This window comes from Pongo abelii, chromosome 7 (assembly GCF_028885655.2).
Source record: "Pongo abelii isolate AG06213 chromosome 7, NHGRI_mPonAbe1-v2.0_pri, whole genome shotgun sequence".
NCBI lineage: Eukaryota > Metazoa > Chordata > Mammalia > Primates > Hominidae > Pongo > Pongo abelii.
The window spans coordinates 160,597,956-160,613,213 of record NC_071992.2 but is presented as its reverse complement, the minus strand read 5'-3'; the positions used below and the strand labels follow the sequence as shown (position 1 = coordinate 160,613,213).

Genomic DNA, 15,258 nt, shown 5'->3' with positions numbered 1-15,258 from the left:
CGCCCCCACACCGCATCCAGGTCCACACTAACTCACAGAAACTTTTATTGGAAAGAAATGAGCTGCAGCAAAGTGACACTCAGTGCACACGGCCAAATGGGCGAGGTGGGGGTACAGGTGGGCACCAGGGGCCGGCCCAAGACCAGAGCCAGTGACCACTGGGGCCTGCTTGCGGGGCCTCCGGCCACAGACCCTTTGGGCTGGAGTGTGCAGGCCCAGTAGAAATACAAAAATAAACTCTGTGGTCCAGCTGTCCCTGCTGTGGCAGTTCATTTGGGCAGGGCAGTCACTCCTCCCACCAGGCCCCCTGCTGCCAAGTCCGGCCACAGCATGGGCAGCAGGACTCTGAGGGGTGAGTGGGCATCCACAGGATGGAGCCAAAGGGCTAGGCAGGTATGGCCTTGGGCAGTGCCAGGACTGTGGCAGCGCCAGGGTCTGGCCAGCAGCTGGGGAGGCCCCAGGGGCCTCTCAGGTGGGCAGGTCCAGGCATTGGTTGAAGCTGGATGAAGCTGGGGCCTCGGCTTCTCCTCATCAAATACAGATCACTGGGACCCTGGGCGGAGGTCGGCACACAGTGGGCCTTCAGGAGCTGCCACTTAGACCAAGTAGAGGAGGCCCCCACCCTGTTGTACCCACTCCAGGCTTCAGGGACGTGGGTCATGGCCCCCATCACACACCTGTCCTCCTCCATGGTGCTGGTCTCCTCAGCCCCACTGCCTCCGCTTCTGCTTTCTTCCTCCACCTCCTCCTCCCCCAGCTCCATGTCCAGCTCGTTGCCTGCCTCTGAGGGTGTGTAGGTGGAGCCACTGAGGGGAGGCAGGGAAACCAGTTTTAGGACCCCCTACCCAGGGCTGCTGCTGGCCCCAGAGAGGATGTTCAGGGAGGACAAAGCTGGGTGGAGATGGCACAGCTGGGGAAGTTGTATCGGCCCAACAGGGAGGTGGGGGAGGAGGCGGATGGTGCCCACCTGATGGAACGGCAGCTAAAGAAGACGATTCGCTTGAGCCGCTTGTTGTAGAAGAAGTAGTTGAAGGACCAGAGGCTACCATCCTCCCCGAAGGGATCTGAGTCCAAGTCTGGGTTATAGCTGGGGAGTATAGGGTGACAGGTGGTGTGAGGCGCCAAGTGCCACACATACCTGGAGGTCCACCTGCAGGGATGCCGGCCCACCTGTAGATGTCACATTCAGCCAGGCAGATCTCCTCGTCCACCGCGTTCCACAGCTGTGGTTTCAGGGCCTTGAAGTCCTCTCGCACAGCTGAGAACAGACTGCAGTTGACTGCATTCACCACCTAGGGCAGGCCACAGGCAGGGTGACAGGAGCCCAGGGCTACCCAAAGTGGGGAAGGACAGTGGGGTGGCTGTGGGTCCCTTCCCTCCACCTGACCCTCACCCAGCTAAGGCTGGGCTCCCGGCTGAACTCATGGCTGCGGGCTGTGCTGAAGTCATAGTCAGGCCTGAAGGACTCATTGAGCGTGGCAATCAGGTAGAAGAGGGTCTTGCGGCTGCACTTGTCACTGAGGGGGCCCTCCTCCTCACCGCCTTGGCTTTTGCTGAGTCTGCACAGACAGAACCATCAGCTGGGCCCATCACCTCCCCTCAACCCCCAGCCCCAGGTAGGCCCCACCATGGCTCACCTGCTGGGGCTCAGTCCTGAAGTCTGGGGTGGAGAAAGTGCCTCCAGCACGTGGGGCTGGCCCTCCTGGCAGAACTGCTTGAACATGTGTTTGTCATCTCCTGCCATCTTACATGAGTAGCTCTCAATCCTATAAGATGCAGGGAGGACCGTGAAGCAGGTTTCCCCCAGGTTCCATTGAAGGGCGCGGCAGTGTGACCTCCGAGATGCCAGCTCCCCCGGCCTGCCTCACCTGCCGATGATGTGGGCATCTCCGGTCTCCACAGTCAGCTGTGAGTTGATGGCTTCAAAGCTCGAGTTCTCCAATAGCTTCATGTCTTTGGGGAAGGAGCTTCGTGCTCCAGAGGGGCTAGTGTTGCCTGGGGAGTGAGAGACCAGACCATGGGTATCTATCTGGCCCCTTGGGGCCCTGCCTTCAGCCCTCCTACCCACTAAGTGGAGCCGCTGGGAACAAGCTGAGTCTGGCCTCTGTCCAGGCTGCACATCAGGAGCTCCCCTCTCTGCCCGGCCAGGAGAGGTGACAGAGATCCTGTTTTACCTGAGGGCGGCAAGTCCAGGCTCCAGGTCAGCCACACCCCCTGCAGAACACGCGAGTTCTGGGGACTAGACTAGGACCACCGGGGACCCTGCTCACCCTGGGGCTGCTGGCTGAGTTTGCTGCTCAACATTCCCATTCCCCATCTCCACGCCCACTCCGAAAGAAGAGCTCCAGCCACCGTGGGGGTAACTCTTGAGTCCGCAACGGGACATGACTCCTGCAGTCTCCCTCAGGCTGGCTGGGCTCCTCAGCCAAGGTAAGAGGCTGCACCCCGGTTAGGAACCAGGACACCTGGGACTCCGGGCCCTGCGGTCACCTGGGCGGGCGCTCTTTCGTTTTGGCTACTTTCTGGCCCGGGGAGAGGAAAACTACAGGTTCCTCCACTCTACCCGGAAAAATTGCCTAGTTTCTCCAGACGCCTAGGAGGGCGGTCCCTTGGCCCCGCTGGGGCGCTGTAGAGTCGCAGGCAGCGCCCGCCTGGGCCGCGTCGGGCACCAGCCGAGCCGCGGTGGAAATACAAATCCCAGGAGGCAGCGCGCCGCGCTGTGCCTGCTGGGGGCTGTGGTTCCGGAGGCCCGAGACGGCGCGGGGCGCAGGGCGGACACCCACCTGCCTGGCTGGGTTAGATCAGGCCGCGCCGGGCCGGGTCTGGCTGGGCTGGGTCGCTCCGCGTCGGTGCTGGTGCGCAGGCGGGGGCGGGCTCCGCGCAGCGCGGGCTCCTCAAGATCGGAGGGCGGCGCCGCGGCCTCCGCTCGGGCCGCACTGTATCCGGGGGAAGAAGCTCCGCGGCGACGTCCCGTTACTCCCGGCCCTGCCGGCCCATCCGGGCTGCCACCGCGACATAGCCTCGCCCCCTTCCACAGAGCCCGCTCTCGCGACCGACCTGCCGCCGACCGCCACAGAGCGCCCCGGCGAGTCAGCGAGTCAGCGAGCCGAGCGAGCCCAGTGAGCCGAGCGAGCGAGCGAGCGAGCGACCTCCGCCTCCCCCAGCCGGACAACAACAAGCGTCCGCCAGGCCCGGCCCCGCGCCTCTGAATGGCTCGCTCCAGTCTCCGAGATCGAGAGCTCGAATAGCCATCGGGTGCCTTACCCGCCACTCAGTTCTGCCTTCTAGGTCTACTGGTTACGGCGCCTGTCTGTCACTCTTCTCGCCGTACTAACCCGCCTACCTCCGGCGCTCATTGGCCGTGGCCTCTCTAGCTCCGCCCCCTAGGGGGTCGACCCCGTAACCGGAGAGGCGCGGGCCAACCTAGTGCGACGTGTGGGCGTGGCGGGGGGGGGGGTGCTGGGGTCTGCGGGCGAAGGTGGCACCCCATTGGAGGTCCCGGGAGCGAAGTCCAGCTGCCGCCAGGCGCTGGGATAGTCGCACGCCGGCTGCATCTACGTCCGCCGAGCCCCTGGGGCGAAGAGGCCGCGTCCGCCTTCAGTTGTGGCCGGTGCTTCGCACCCTGACCCTTCGCCCCGAAAGACCAGCTCTAACGTGAGCGCCTCGGCCGCCCTGCCCCAGCCTCGTACACGCCGCCAGCCTCGCCCAGCCGGTGTCCGGAGACCCTTGGATCGTGTCCATTTGTGGGCAAAGCCAGCGGGGCAGGCTTGGCCAGAGTGCACCACTCGGCGCCGTCCCAGGCCCGACGCTCTGGGCGCGCCCGGAACCCCAGGCTCGCGGCCGGGGTTTCCGACCGGCGGAGGCGCTCAGCGGCCCGATCCCACGGAAGCGCGCTCGGAGGGCTGGGACCCGGCCGGACCGGAGATGGCGCCGCCAGCGGGCGGGGCGGCGGCGGCGGCCTCGGATTTGGGGTCGGCCGCAGTGCTCTTGGCTGTGCACGCCGCGGTGAGGCCGCTGGGCGCCGGGCCAGACGCCGAGGCACAGCTGCGGAAGCTGCAGCTGAGCGCGGACCCTGAGCGGCCTGGGCGCTTCCGGCTGGAGCTGCTGGGCGCGGGACCCGGGGCGGTGAGTGGGGGCGGAGGGCGCGCGGTCAGTCCTCTTGGCCCGGGCAGGGCACGGAGCCCAAAGCCAGGCCCCTCCGCTTGCCACCTGGGTGCCCTTAAGCAGTTATGTTTCTTTGCTTCTGTTTTCTCGTCCGTGAAATGGGGGTGATGCTGGGACCTACTTGGACCTACTTTACAGTAGGACTATTGTGAGGATTTGATGATAGGCGTACAGGGCTTAGGACCGTGTAAATGGCTTATAAATGTTACCTTGTATTTCTTTGTTCATCGTGCGATGTAGGGCGGGGGGACGCCCTGAGCCTGGACTCTCCCTCTTCTCAGGTTAATTTGGAGTGGCCCCTGGAGTCAGTCTCCTACACCATCCGAGGCCCCACCCAGCACGAGCTACAGCCTCCACCAGGAGGGCCTGGAACCCTCAGCCTGCACTTCCTCAACCCTCAGGAAGCTCAGCGGTGGGCAGTCCTAGTCCGAGGTGCTACCGTGGAAGGACAGAATGGTCAGTGCCCTGTAATGGATACAATTACAATTTGGAATAGCCTTGGCCCCCCAGTCCTGGTTGGGGAAGTTGGATCCACCTTCCCCACTGCTGGATGTCTGGGAAGGCTTCCAGGAGGGAGTAGGTGGAGCCTGGAGTAGCTTGGAGTACTTGGAGTGGCTCCTGGAGTCAGTCTCCTACACCATCTGAGGCCCTAGTCAGCACAAGTTGCAGCCTACACCAGGAAGCCCTGGAACCTCAGCCCGCACTTCCTTAACCCTCAGGAAGCATGAGAGGCAAGCATGAAGAGGCAGAGCAGGCAGGGTCAGGACCTGTGTGAGAAGACATCATCCCAAGAGCAGCAGGAGAGTGACAGGAGTGGGAGAGTGACAGACTCAGATACCTGCTGCTTAAGGCTGAGAGTTCTGCAGTGGCAAGGGTTGGTGCAGATAGGGTTGGGGAGAAGGGTGTTTCCAGAGATGCTTAGAAGATGGAATTAGTGGCCGGGCGGGGTGGCTCACGCCTGTAATCCCAGCACTTTGGGAGGCCGAGGTGGGTGATCACCTGATGTCAGGAGTTCGAGACCAGCCTGGTCAACATGGTGAAATCCTGTCTCTACTAAAAATACAAAAATTAGCCAGGCGTGGTGGCATGTGCCTGTAGTCCCAGCTACTTGGGGAGGCTGAGGCAGGAGAATCACTTGAACCTGGAGGCAGAGGTTGCAGTGAGCTGAGATCGTGCCACTGCACTCCAGCCTGGGCGACAGAGCAAGACTCCATCTCACCAAAAAAAAAAAAAAAAAAAAAGATGGAATTAGCTGAGTTTCATGGCTGCTTGGGAGGTTTTTTGCAGACAAAGACTCCCTCTGTCACCCAGACTGGAGTGCAGTAGTGTGATCCTAACTCACTGGAGCCTTGAACTCCTGGTCTAAGGTGATCCTCCTGCTTCAGCCTAAGTAGCTGTTATGGGCATGAGCCACTGCCCCTGGCTCACATGGCTGCTTAAGTGGAAGAGTTAGCAGTTGAGACTGAGAAACATGAAGGACTAGGTAGTATGGGGCTCCCAGATAGAGGGCAGCCCACAAACGAGATAAGCAGAGCTGCCAGAGGGGTAGGAAGACTGCCAGACAGTGATGTAAGAGAGGCTCAAGCAACTCAGTGTTTATAAAAGGAACTAGGCTCTCTTTAGTCATTCACCAAGCATATGTATTCAGCAGCTGCCCTGTCCCAGGTACTCCTTTCGCATGAACAAAACCTCTAATCCCCATTCTATTGGAGCTTGCATTTTTAGAGGGGAGGAGGCAGACATATAAAGTAAGTACAGGGCTGGGCAACATACAAAAAATTTAAAAATTAGCTGAGTGGGCCGGGCACGGTGGCTCACACCTGTAATAACAGCACTTTGGGAGGCCGATGCGGGTGGATCATGAGGTCAGGAGATCGAGACCATCCTGGCTAACATGGTGAAACCCCGACTCTACTAAAAATACAAAAAAAAAAAAAAAAAAAATTAGCTGGGTGTGGTGGTGGGGACCTATAGTCCCAGCTACTCGGGAGGCTGAGGCAGGGGAATGGCGTTGAACCCAGGAGGTGGAGCTTGCAGTGAGCTCAGATCGCGCCACTGCACTCCAGCCTGGGCAACAGAGCGAGACTCCGTCTCACAAAAAAAAAAAAAAAAAAAAAAATTAGCTGAGTGTAGTGGTGTCTGCCTGTAATCCCAGCTATTCGAAAGGTTGAGATGGGAGGATCACTTGAGCCCAGGGATTCTAGGCTGCAGTGAGCTGTGATCGTGCCACTGCACTCCAGCCTGGGTGACAGAGCGAGATCCTGTCTCCAAAAAAAAAAAAAAACAAAAACAAAAATAATAAAAATACTGTAGAGTTTTTTAAAAAAGAAAGTCTGTTAGATGGTGTGGGAATGAGAACGGTGGAGCTGGGAGGATTGCTGTTTAAAATGGTGGCAGGGGCCAGGTGCAGTGGCTCACACCTGTAATCCCAGCACTTTGGGAAGCCGAGGTAGGCAGATCACCTGAGGTCGGGAGTTCAAGACCAGTCTGACCAACATGGAGAAATCCTGTCTCTACTAAAAATACAAAATTAGCCAGGCGTGGTGGTGCATGCCTGTAATCCCAGCTACTCAGGAGGCTGAGGCAGGAGAATCGCCTGAACCCAGGAGGCGGAGGTTGCAGTGAGCCAAGATCACACCACTGCACTCCAGCCTGGGCAACGAGTGAAACTCTGTCTCAAAAAAAAAAAAAAAAAAAAAAAAAAAAAACGGTGGCAGGGAAGGCCTCATTGAGGCGACACTGGAGTGAAATTTGAAGGTCATGGCATGAAACATGTGTCCAAGGAAGCAGCAAACAAAAAACCCCTGAGGTGAGCATGTGCAAGTGATCCTTGAGGTTCAGTGGGGGCCGGGGCCAGGAACAGCGCTGGGTGTGCGGAAGGCCCTGCTTATCCTAGTAGGGAGATGGTATGAATACAGTAGGCCTGAGGTCATCACAGGAGCTGTGTTAGCACTGGGTGGGGACCCCCCCATTGCAGTGGGCTGGGCCTCACGGGGGGTAAGAAGGTGAGTCAGCAGGGTGCCCAGCTCTGAAGACGCCCAGGGCAGTGGCTTGTCTGGAGTGCTGGCAGCCCAAGTGTGGGTCAGGGAGCCCAGAGAGGGGAGGTCTCCAAGGGCTCCAAGAGGCCACCTGACTGCAGGGCCACTGAGGGCCTGCTTTGGTTCTGCCGTGAGGCATCCCTGGCTGGCAGAAAGGGCCAAGAGAGGTGGCCTAGCCAGGCACAAAAGGGTTTGAAAGGGCTCTAATTCCCAAAGATGAACTAAGTGCAGCTCCAGCACTAACAGAAGTCTGGCAGGGGCCTCTGAGGGGCTTGCCAGAGCCAAGGCTGGGAGAAGGTGTGGCTTGAAGTGTGGCCTGAGGCAGGGCCCTGGCATGGGCTGAGGTGAGGGAGAAGGCAAAGGTCCTGGAAAACCAAGGGCCTAGAGGCCTGGACAGAGGCCACAGCACAGCACACCCATATCTTACCTCTAGGCAGGAACAGCAACTCACCACCAGCCCTGGGCCCAGAAGCATGCCCTGTCTCCCTGCCCAGTCCCCCGGAAGCCCCCACACTCAAGGCCCCTCAACCTGAGGCAGATCTTCCTAGGAGCCCTGGAAACTTGATGGAGAGAGGTACAGGTGGGGGGAGGGGGTTGGGGGGTTGGGGGATAGCAGACAGTCCCCAGTGGTGACAGCTGTCCTTTCCTTGCCCTGCAGAAGAGCTGGCAGGGAGCCTGGCCCGGGCTATTGCAGGTGGAGACGAGAAGGGGGCAGCCCAAGCGGCAGCCGTCTTGGCCCAGCATCGTGTGGCCCTCAGTGTTCAGCTTCAGGAGGCCTGCTTCCCACCTGGCCCCATCAGGTGAGGCCTGGGGCGGCTTCTTCACCTTGTCCTCGTAACCCTCCCAGGTCCCCCATCCATCCCTCAACCCACATTCTGGCACAGGCTGCAGGTCACACTTGAAGACGCTGCCTCTGCCGCATCTACCGCGTCCTCTGCACATGTTGCCCTGCAGGTCCACCCCCACTGCACCGTTGCAGCTCTCCAGGAGCAGGTGGGCACAGGGTCTAGGGAGCCCTGCCAGGAGCAGAGGAGCCTAGGTGACATCACCTGCCCTGATGCTCTGGCTACAGGTGTTCTCAGAGCTCGGTTTCCCGCCAGCCGTGCAACGCTGGGTCATCGGACGGTGCCTGTGTGTGCCTGAGCGCAGCCTTGCCTCCTATGGGGTTCGGCAGGATGGGGACCCTGCTTTCCTCTACTTGCTGTCGGCTCCTCGAGACGCCCCAGGTCAGTCCTCAGTGGGGGTGGGGTGTGGGAGGTGGGGTGCAGCCCCACAGTCCTGAGCTCCACCCCCTCAGCCACAGGACCTAGCCCTCAGCGCCCCCAGAAGATGGACGGGGAACTTGGACGCTTGTTTCCCCCATCATTGGGGCTACCCCCAGGCCCCCAGCCAGCTGCCTCCAGCCTGCCCAGTCCTCTCCAGGTGGGCACGGGACTGGGCAGGGAGGGCCAGGACAGCCATGGGCATTGGAAAGAGCAGGGAAGCAACAACTGTCTCTCTTCCCCCAGCCCAGCTGGCCCTGTCCTTCCTGCACCTTCATCAATGCCCCAAGCCGCCCTGGCTGTGAGATGTGTAGCACCCAGAGGCCCTGCACTTGGGACCCCCTTGCTGCAGCTTCCACCTAGCAGCCACCAGAGGTACCAGAGGTGGCACAGGCAGGGGAGGTAGCGGGCAGGGCAGAATCTACAGGAATGACCCAGCTCCTCCCCCACAGGTTACAAGGGGAGAGTGGCCCTTCCCTCACAGGTCCGACATCTCCAGGCCCCCGCCGAACTCCGGGGACCTCTACTGACTGCTTGCTGGGACAGTCACCAGGGTTAGGGGGAAGGGCCACAAAATGAAACCATTAAAGACACTTAAGAGCCAGCAAGTGTCCCTTTCATGGTATCTCTGCAGACCTGCCACAACCTAGCCAGCGATACAGGGAGACAGGCCCTCATCAGCAGGCGGGGCTTCCCAGCCAGACCCCAGTGGTACTGAAGAGTGGACCCGGACCCTGAGCCTCAGTGGTCAGGAAAGCATGGCATGGGGATCTCTTCCCAGACCCCAGAGGCCTACAGAGCCCCCCACCCAGCTGCTCACCACTGGGCTGAGGCTGCTGGGGTGTGCCACATACTGAGCTGCAGCCCTCACCACTGACCTTGTCTTCTACTGTCCACCCCGGTCCCCCAGGCCTGCGCCTCTCCTGCCTGCAGGCCTGTTGGCACCACCTTTCTCCCATTCAGCTCTTGCCTTCCTTGGACTATGGCTACTGCTCCCCTCAGCTCTTGCAGCTAGGACACCAGCAATGAAAATGGGTGTTTTCCTTCCCTCCCTAGGGACGAGGGAAGCTCAGGAGCTGAGTCCTGCACCAGGTCACTGGGCCAGTGCTGGGTCATGCCACTGTGACCCTCCTAGATAGCATCCACTGTCTCCCTCCCTCAGCAGCGTGCTCCTGTGGGAACCCAGCCACTGCTAGCTTCTGGCCAGGACCCACCACCCAGCTGCCCTGTGGACTGCTAGGAGGGGCCACTCCATGACACACATCCTGCCTGTCTGCTTGACTCCTTCACCTGTCTGGGAGCCATCCCCTTCCTCTCAGCCCAGCCCAGCAATAGCCCCTGCCCTAGACCAGGCCTTTCCCCTGTTCAAATGCAGCCGAGGTTCCCTGCTGCCATCAGAATGGGGGCCAAGTGGTTCAACACCTTAACACTTGGCTGTTCATTCCAACAGGTCCCTGGGCCACATCCTGCCTGGCCAGGCCCTTTTCAGCTCTGTGCTCAGACACACCCCACCCCAGCAAATGCTGCGACTTGCTCTAACATGCAGTTCTCCACTTTCTGTCCCCCACCCACTGTCTGGACTCCCAGCTACCAGTTAGTGCAGGGCTTGGCTGGCCACACTGCAGGGGTCATCGTGGGAGCCTTGTGAAGGCAAGGGTCTTGGTATCAGAGTCCCTTGCAAACCTGTGCTCCTTCCGTATAATAACTCAAATATGTACATTGAGAAACTTAATTTATTCCCATGATGGGGGCTGAAGGAGGGCCCAGAGCTAGAGTCTGGTCTCCTGCCCACTTGCCTCTTTTTCCAGATGAAGAGGGGCTTAGCCAGCTGACGCCTGAACAGGCCTGGGATGGCTCTTGGGCTTGAGGGCCTGTTCTGGCAGGATGGCAAGCAGACACTGGACAGGGTCACTTGGGTGGCCGATATGCCAGCTTCCGACTCTTCAGGACTGACCACTTGTGCCGCTTTATGGTGTAGACCAGGGGCACCAGCAGAGCCATCATCATCAACATCTGCAGACAAGGAAGACTCAGAGAAGGGAGTGGGGAGGAGCCCTGCCCAGATCCCAGCCCTTCTCTGATATCCACTATGGCCTTCTCCCAACCCTTTTACCTTGAGTCCCATGCGTTTTCGATGGTCGTGCTCTGGCTCAGATGCCCAGCGCAGGAAGGTGCACACATCCTTGGCTATCTGGGACATGGTAGCTGGGGTGCCTGGCCAAGGACAAGCAGTGAGGGCTATTCTCAGGCTCATGTCCAACCTGGGATCATGCACCCCCTCTGTGGAGCAGACACTGCCCCCTACCCAACACATCAAAGGGACAGTACCCTCCACTGGACATACACAAGACTGAAGGAGCCCAAAAGCCTCCTGAGACATCCACAGAAGACGCCCTAGACAAGAAGTGGGCAGGACCTCCTGGACCCAGGAACACAGGGAAAACATCCTTGGGGGTAGTGGAGAAGTATTCCACATGCCCACTGCCAGACCGGAGGCCTCTTACCGTCGTCAAACTCTAAGACATCTGTGTAGATGGGAGGGGCCATGGCAATGGCCTGGCCAGGAAAGTAGGGGTTGAAGTAGAGACCTTCCCGCAGTGACACCCCGGTGGGTGGCTCGCAGTAGCCCGTGAGCAGGGAGAAGATGTAGTCCTCACCACCATGCCTAGGACCAGATCCACGGCTCCTTAGTTCCAAGCACAAGTCAGCCCTTCCCCAATCTCGCCAGCACCACCCCATGGGCAGCCCGTGTACCTAGCTCGCACGATGTAGCTGAGGTCAGGGGGCAATGCTCCGTTGTTGGCAGCTCGAGCAGCCTCACTGTTGGGGTATGGTTTTGGGAAATAGTCGAACAGCTTCCCTGGCCGCATGAACATCTCCCCATTTTCATTGGGGCCGTCTTGAACCTCCACCTGCCACCGAGAGCCTCATCACAACCCTGCCATCTCAACAGTGGGAGCCCTGAGCCCTGGGTCCCAGGCATCCCCAGACCCCACACCTCCGCAGCCAGCTCCTTAGCTTCATCCTCCGTGTAGCACACGCCCACCAGGTGGCGGTAAGCCACGAAGTCCATGCTGTGGCAGGAGGCGCACACCTGCTTATATACCTGGAAACCCCTCCGGATGCTGGAGGGAGGGAAAGGGTTAGGAACGCTGAAGATTCCACCTCACCAGCTCCACCCAGAACCTCCCGCTGCCAGCCAGCTAGCCAGCTGCACACCTGGTGTGGTCCAAGGAAGAGAGGAGGCCACGGTGAGACCACGGATAGCTGGGGGGGTGCAGCTCCAGGTCATTGGCACTCACAGCCGAATGCAGAGCCACGGCCAGCCCCGCACCCCCTGCCGCCAGCATGCCCAGCGCTGACAGCATCACCTTCCGGCCTCGGGAAAGGCCAGACTTCGACGACAAGGCCACTGCCTGCAAGATCTCCGCTCAGCGCCTGCCAGGACACCACCCAGCCCTACCTGGGGATCTGACTCTCTGCGCCCACCTCTCCACCCAGCAATGGCCTCCTCCTGCAGGGCACCAGACGCACACCCTGTCCCATTACCCACCCCATCCCTCTCCGCCGCTGACCCCTAGACCGTGATTCGCTCTCAGGAGAGGGTGTTCCTGGATCCTGAGCCGGGGATCAGACCGAAGTGACCAAGGGTGCTGGGACAGGCCAAGGTCACAAGCAGCTGGCCGAGGTCAGGCTGGGGTCACTTCAGGACGCGGGCCCAGTTTGGACAGCCAGCCGCAAGAGCCGTCCTGGGCGCGCCATTCGGGAAAGCCCCAGCCCCGCCACGGCAGCTAGCCCGTCCCGCCGACCCCCACGCTGGGGACGGGCGCCCTGCCGTTCGGAGAGGTGGGCGCCCAGCCGTGATCCCACACGCTCAAGGTCGGCAGGCAGCTGGGACCGGGGGCGCTGGGTGGCCGGTACCGCTTCCGCGCTGCCCCGGCCCGCGCCCGCAGCCTCCCCGCCGTGACCTTCACGGAGATGCGGGGCCACGCGGAGGCCGGGGCCCGGCCCAGCGCTCACCTGAGGTGTCCGTAGCGGGAGCTGCCCGGGCCGCGCGCTGCACAGCAGACCCCGGGCACGCGCGCCCGGGAGCCCCGCGCCCCGCGGGCCCAACACTACCCCGCGAAGCGAAGCCGCAGCTGCCGCCATCTTGGCCTCCTCCGCGCGGCCGCCACTCCCGTCGGCCCCTGGGGCGCCACGAGAGTCAAAATCTCGCGACAGCCGGGTGTGGGGGCGGGGCCTGTCGGGTGGGCGGGGACGAAGCGCGCCGGCCCGGGTCGCGTCAGTCAGGGACCGGGGCACCGCCTGCCTCCCCGCGCTCTTTGGGTTGTCGTGGAAACTGGCGGTGGGGCGGGGCCCCGTCGCGTCTCTCTGTTGCCGTGACAGCGCCCCGCCCCGCCCGGCGTTTCCCACGCCGCCTCTGAGACCCCGACGTTCCTTTTCTCCACCTTCCCAGGCTGCGCGATGGCCGGGTGGAGGCTACCCCTGCAGGTTGAGGACCTCTAGAGAAAGGGCGGCTTGGAGGGCAGCCAGGCAGAAGGCGCGGGCAGGGGTCTCGGCCGCAGGCAGCGCCTGACAGCGGGAGGCTGGGTCCCCGGGCTGAGCACCCTGTTCTCCTTCATTCCCTTGACTCATGGCCCGACGCGTGATGCGCGCCTTGGGTCCTAGCGCTTTGGGAAGCTGAGGCGGGAGGATCGCTTGAGCCCTGGAGGTGGAGACTGCAGTGAGCCGAGATCGCCACTGCACTCCAGCCTGGGCAATATCCAGCGAGACCTCGTCTCAAAAAAGTAAGTAAATATGATCTTGTTATGTGAGAATATTTTTATTGTAAAATATTTAAAAAGTAAGCAAAGGCCGGGCGCGGTGGCTCACGCCTGTAATCCCAGCATTTTGAGAAGGTTGGGCGGGCAGATCACGAGGTCAAGACATGGAGACCATCCTGGTCAACATGGTGAAACCTTGTCTCTACTGAAAATACAAAAATTAGCCAGGCGTGCTGGCGCGCGCCTGTAGTCCCAACTACTCTGGGAGGCTGAGGCAGGAGAATCGCTTGAACCCGGGAGGCGGAGGTTGCAGTGAGTAGAGATCGCGCCACTGCACTCCAGCCTGGATGACAGAGGGAAGACTCCGTCTCAAGAAAAAAAAAAAGCAAATAAAATTTAAAAACTAGGCCAGGTGCAGTGGCTCATGCCTGTAATCCTAGCACTTTGGGAGGCCGTGGTGGGCAGATCACCTGAGGTCGTGAGTTTGAGACCAGCCTGACCAACATGGAGAAACCCTGTGTTATATGTAAAATGTTTATTTAGAAACAGAACGCTTGTTCCCTGGTACCATAAGGAAAGATCAGCATTCACACAAAAAGTTCTCTCAGCAAGGCAATTTTACTTTCTGCAGAAAGGGTGCTCCTCACGGATGGAAAAATGGTGAGAGCACACCTGAATAAAGGAGAGAAGCTATTTGTATCCCTTATGCAGCTTGTCCCTGCTACTGTGTCCTGTCTCCATTGGCTAGAGCCAGACCGCACAATCTAAACTAAAACTCGACTGGCTAATAATTTAAAACTTTTCTAAATAGAGAAAGGCAAGGGAGAACAGAGGAAAAGAGGAAGTTGCTTATGCCAGATAGGGAAGGGGCATAGGCTGCGAGCTGGAACGTGCCTGTGAGCATGTCCAGCACAAATATTTTGGTTAAGGTACAAGGACATAGAATGTACTACCTGCCTGAGAGCACGTTTAACAGCTACATAGGATAGAGCTTAAAGAATTATTAGCAAAACCAAACACCGCATGTTCTCACTCATAGGTGGGAATTGAACAATGAGAACACTTGGACACGGGAAGGGGAACATCACACACCGGGGCCTGTTGTGGGGTGGGGGGAGGGGGAGGGATAGCATTAGGAGAAATACCTAATGTAAATGATGAGTTAATGGGTGCAGCACACCAACATGGCACATGTATACATATGTAACAAACCTGCACATTGTGCACATGTACCCTAGAACTTAAAGTATAATAAAAAACAAAAGAAAAAAAAGAATTATTAGCACAAAGCAAGGAGGCTTGAAGGAAGTTAGTCTGTAAAAGAAACTATTATTTCTAACACTTATGATTTATTCTTTAACAAGGGAAACTTTGAAGAGGAAACTTTTTACTTTCTACACACCATCTCTACTAAAAATACAAAATTAGCCAGGTGTGGTGGTGCATGCTTGTAATCCCAGCTACTCCAGAGGCTGAGGCAGGAGAAGCGCTTGAACCCAGGAGGCGGAGTTTGCGGTGAGCAGAGATCACGCCACTGCACTCCAGCCTGGCAACAAGAACGAAACTCTATCTCAAGAAAAAATAAAATAAAAATCCAAAACTAGTTGTCAGTGAAAATGGAGAAAGACCCCTAAAAAAATGTACCCACCCCTCGCCCAATAAGAGCAAGAAAAACATAGCAAAAATGATCACAATCAACTTTTACAGAGCTATGGAAATTAATCAAAGGCTTTCATCATCCTAGGGGCTGTTATTCAATTAAACAGGTGACTATCAGTAAGAACAGTGGCCTTTGTGGGTTGTAGCTTTCCCTGGTTCAACCCTGCCCTCCAGCTCAGTGGTAATCTTGGAAATAAGAACCTACATTCCTAGTTACTGTGGGAGCAGAATGCCCTCATTCGCACAGAACCTCCGTTATTGAACGTGTCTGATGGCTGCCTGGAAGACTCCTACCACATCAACTCAGGGCTTGCCCAGTGCCAGCTGCCTGAGGTGATGGATAACAGTTGCCACAAACAATAGACTAAACAA

At 58.9% G+C, this 15,258-nt stretch overlaps 3 protein-coding genes across 9 annotated transcripts; 1 reads left to right on the top strand and 2 right to left on the bottom strand.

Annotated features, from left to right (window-relative positions):
• Positions 1 to 28: 28 nt before the first annotated feature.
• MAF1 (MAF1 homolog, negative regulator of RNA polymerase III) lies at positions 29 to 3,214 on the bottom strand. Of its 2 annotated transcripts, XM_002819551.6 has the most exons (8): positions 2,784 to 3,214; positions 1,869 to 1,995; positions 1,638 to 1,766; positions 1,394 to 1,559; positions 1,171 to 1,292; positions 968 to 1,087; positions 678 to 806; positions 29 to 553 (listed from the first exon to the last, which is right to left on the bottom strand). In XM_002819551.6, exons 2-8 carry the CDS (start codon positions 1,949 to 1,951, stop codon positions 532 to 534), a joined length of 771 nt encoding a protein of 256 aa, XP_002819597.1. In that variant the 5' UTR covers positions 1,952 to 1,995; positions 2,784 to 3,214; the 3' UTR covers positions 29 to 531. The 2 variants fall into 2 exon arrangements, with proteins under 2 accessions (XP_002819597.1, XP_063583012.1); XM_063726942.1 differs by lacking the exon at positions 2,784 to 3,214 and having other exon boundaries at positions 29 to 806; positions 1,869 to 1,989.
• Positions 3,215 to 3,887: 673 nt separating this feature from the next.
• Positions 3,888 to 9,068, top strand: SHARPIN (SHANK associated RH domain interactor). 5 transcript variants are annotated; one of them, XM_002819552.5, is made up of 9 exons: positions 3,888 to 4,125; positions 4,446 to 4,620; positions 7,636 to 7,776; positions 7,861 to 8,002; positions 8,087 to 8,195; positions 8,275 to 8,428; positions 8,500 to 8,624; positions 8,711 to 8,839; positions 8,917 to 9,068. In XM_002819552.5, exons 1-8 carry the CDS (start codon positions 3,925 to 3,927, stop codon positions 8,825 to 8,827), a joined length of 1,164 nt encoding a protein of 387 aa, XP_002819598.1. In that variant the 5' UTR covers positions 3,888 to 3,924; the 3' UTR covers positions 8,828 to 8,839; positions 8,917 to 9,068. The 5 variants fall into 5 exon arrangements, with proteins under 5 accessions (XP_002819598.1, XP_054375239.1, XP_054375238.1 ...); XM_054519264.1 differs by lacking the exon at positions 8,087 to 8,195 and having other exon boundaries at positions 8,506 to 8,624; XM_054519263.1 differs by lacking the exon at positions 8,087 to 8,195.
• Positions 9,069 to 10,179: 1,111 nt separating this feature from the next.
• LOC100451363 (cytochrome c1, heme protein, mitochondrial) lies at positions 10,180 to 12,773 on the bottom strand. 2 transcript variants are annotated; one of them, XM_009244176.3, is made up of 7 exons: positions 12,485 to 12,773; positions 11,684 to 11,880; positions 11,463 to 11,589; positions 11,219 to 11,376; positions 10,969 to 11,129; positions 10,578 to 10,678; positions 10,180 to 10,477 (listed from the first exon to the last, which is right to left on the bottom strand). In XM_009244176.3, exons 1-7 carry the CDS (start codon positions 12,611 to 12,613, stop codon positions 10,373 to 10,375), a joined length of 978 nt encoding a protein of 325 aa, XP_009242451.1. In that variant the 5' UTR covers positions 12,614 to 12,773; the 3' UTR covers positions 10,180 to 10,372. The 2 variants fall into 2 exon arrangements, with proteins under 2 accessions (XP_009242451.1, XP_063583013.1); XM_063726943.1 differs by having other exon boundaries at positions 11,684 to 11,902; positions 12,040 to 12,500.
• Between the last annotated feature and the right edge of the window lie 2,485 nt (positions 12,774 to 15,258).

Bases quoted from the DNA above. Each gene is read 5' to 3' on its own strand.
- MAF1 (XM_063726942.1), bottom strand. From the start codon at position 1,951: ATGAAGCTATTGGAGAACTCGAGCTTTGAAGCCATCAACTCACAGCTG. The intron at 1,767-1,868 runs GTGAGGCAGGCC...TGCATCTTATAG, and splicing joins GATGCCCACATCATCGGCAG to GATTGAGAGCTACTCATGTA. The intron at 1,293-1,393 runs GTGAGGGTCAGG...GGCCTGCCCTAG, and splicing joins GGGAGCCCAGCCTTAGCTGG to GTGGTGAATGCAGTCAACTG.
- SHARPIN (XM_054519263.1), top strand. From the start codon at position 3,925: ATGGCGCCGCCAGCGGGCGGGGCGGCGGCGGCGGCCTCGGATTTGGGG. The intron at 4,126-4,445 runs GTGAGTGGGGGC...CCCTCTTCTCAG, and splicing joins TGGGCGCGGGACCCGGGGCG to GTTAATTTGGAGTGGCCCCT. The intron at 8,625-8,710 runs GTGGGCACGGGA...CTCTTCCCCCAG, and splicing joins GCCTGCCCAGTCCTCTCCAG to CCCAGCTGGCCCTGTCCTTC.
- LOC100451363 (XM_009244176.3), bottom strand. From the start codon at position 12,613: ATGGCGGCAGCTGCGGCTTCGCTTCGCGGGGTAGTGTTGGGCCCGCGG. The intron at 11,377-11,462 runs GTGTGGGGTCTG...TCTCGGTGGCAG, and splicing joins CTAAGGAGCTGGCTGCGGAG to GTGGAGGTTCAAGACGGCCC. The intron at 10,679-10,968 runs GTAAGAGGCCTC...GTCCTTGGCCAG, and splicing joins TGTCTTAGAGTTTGACGACG to GCACCCCAGCTACCATGTCC.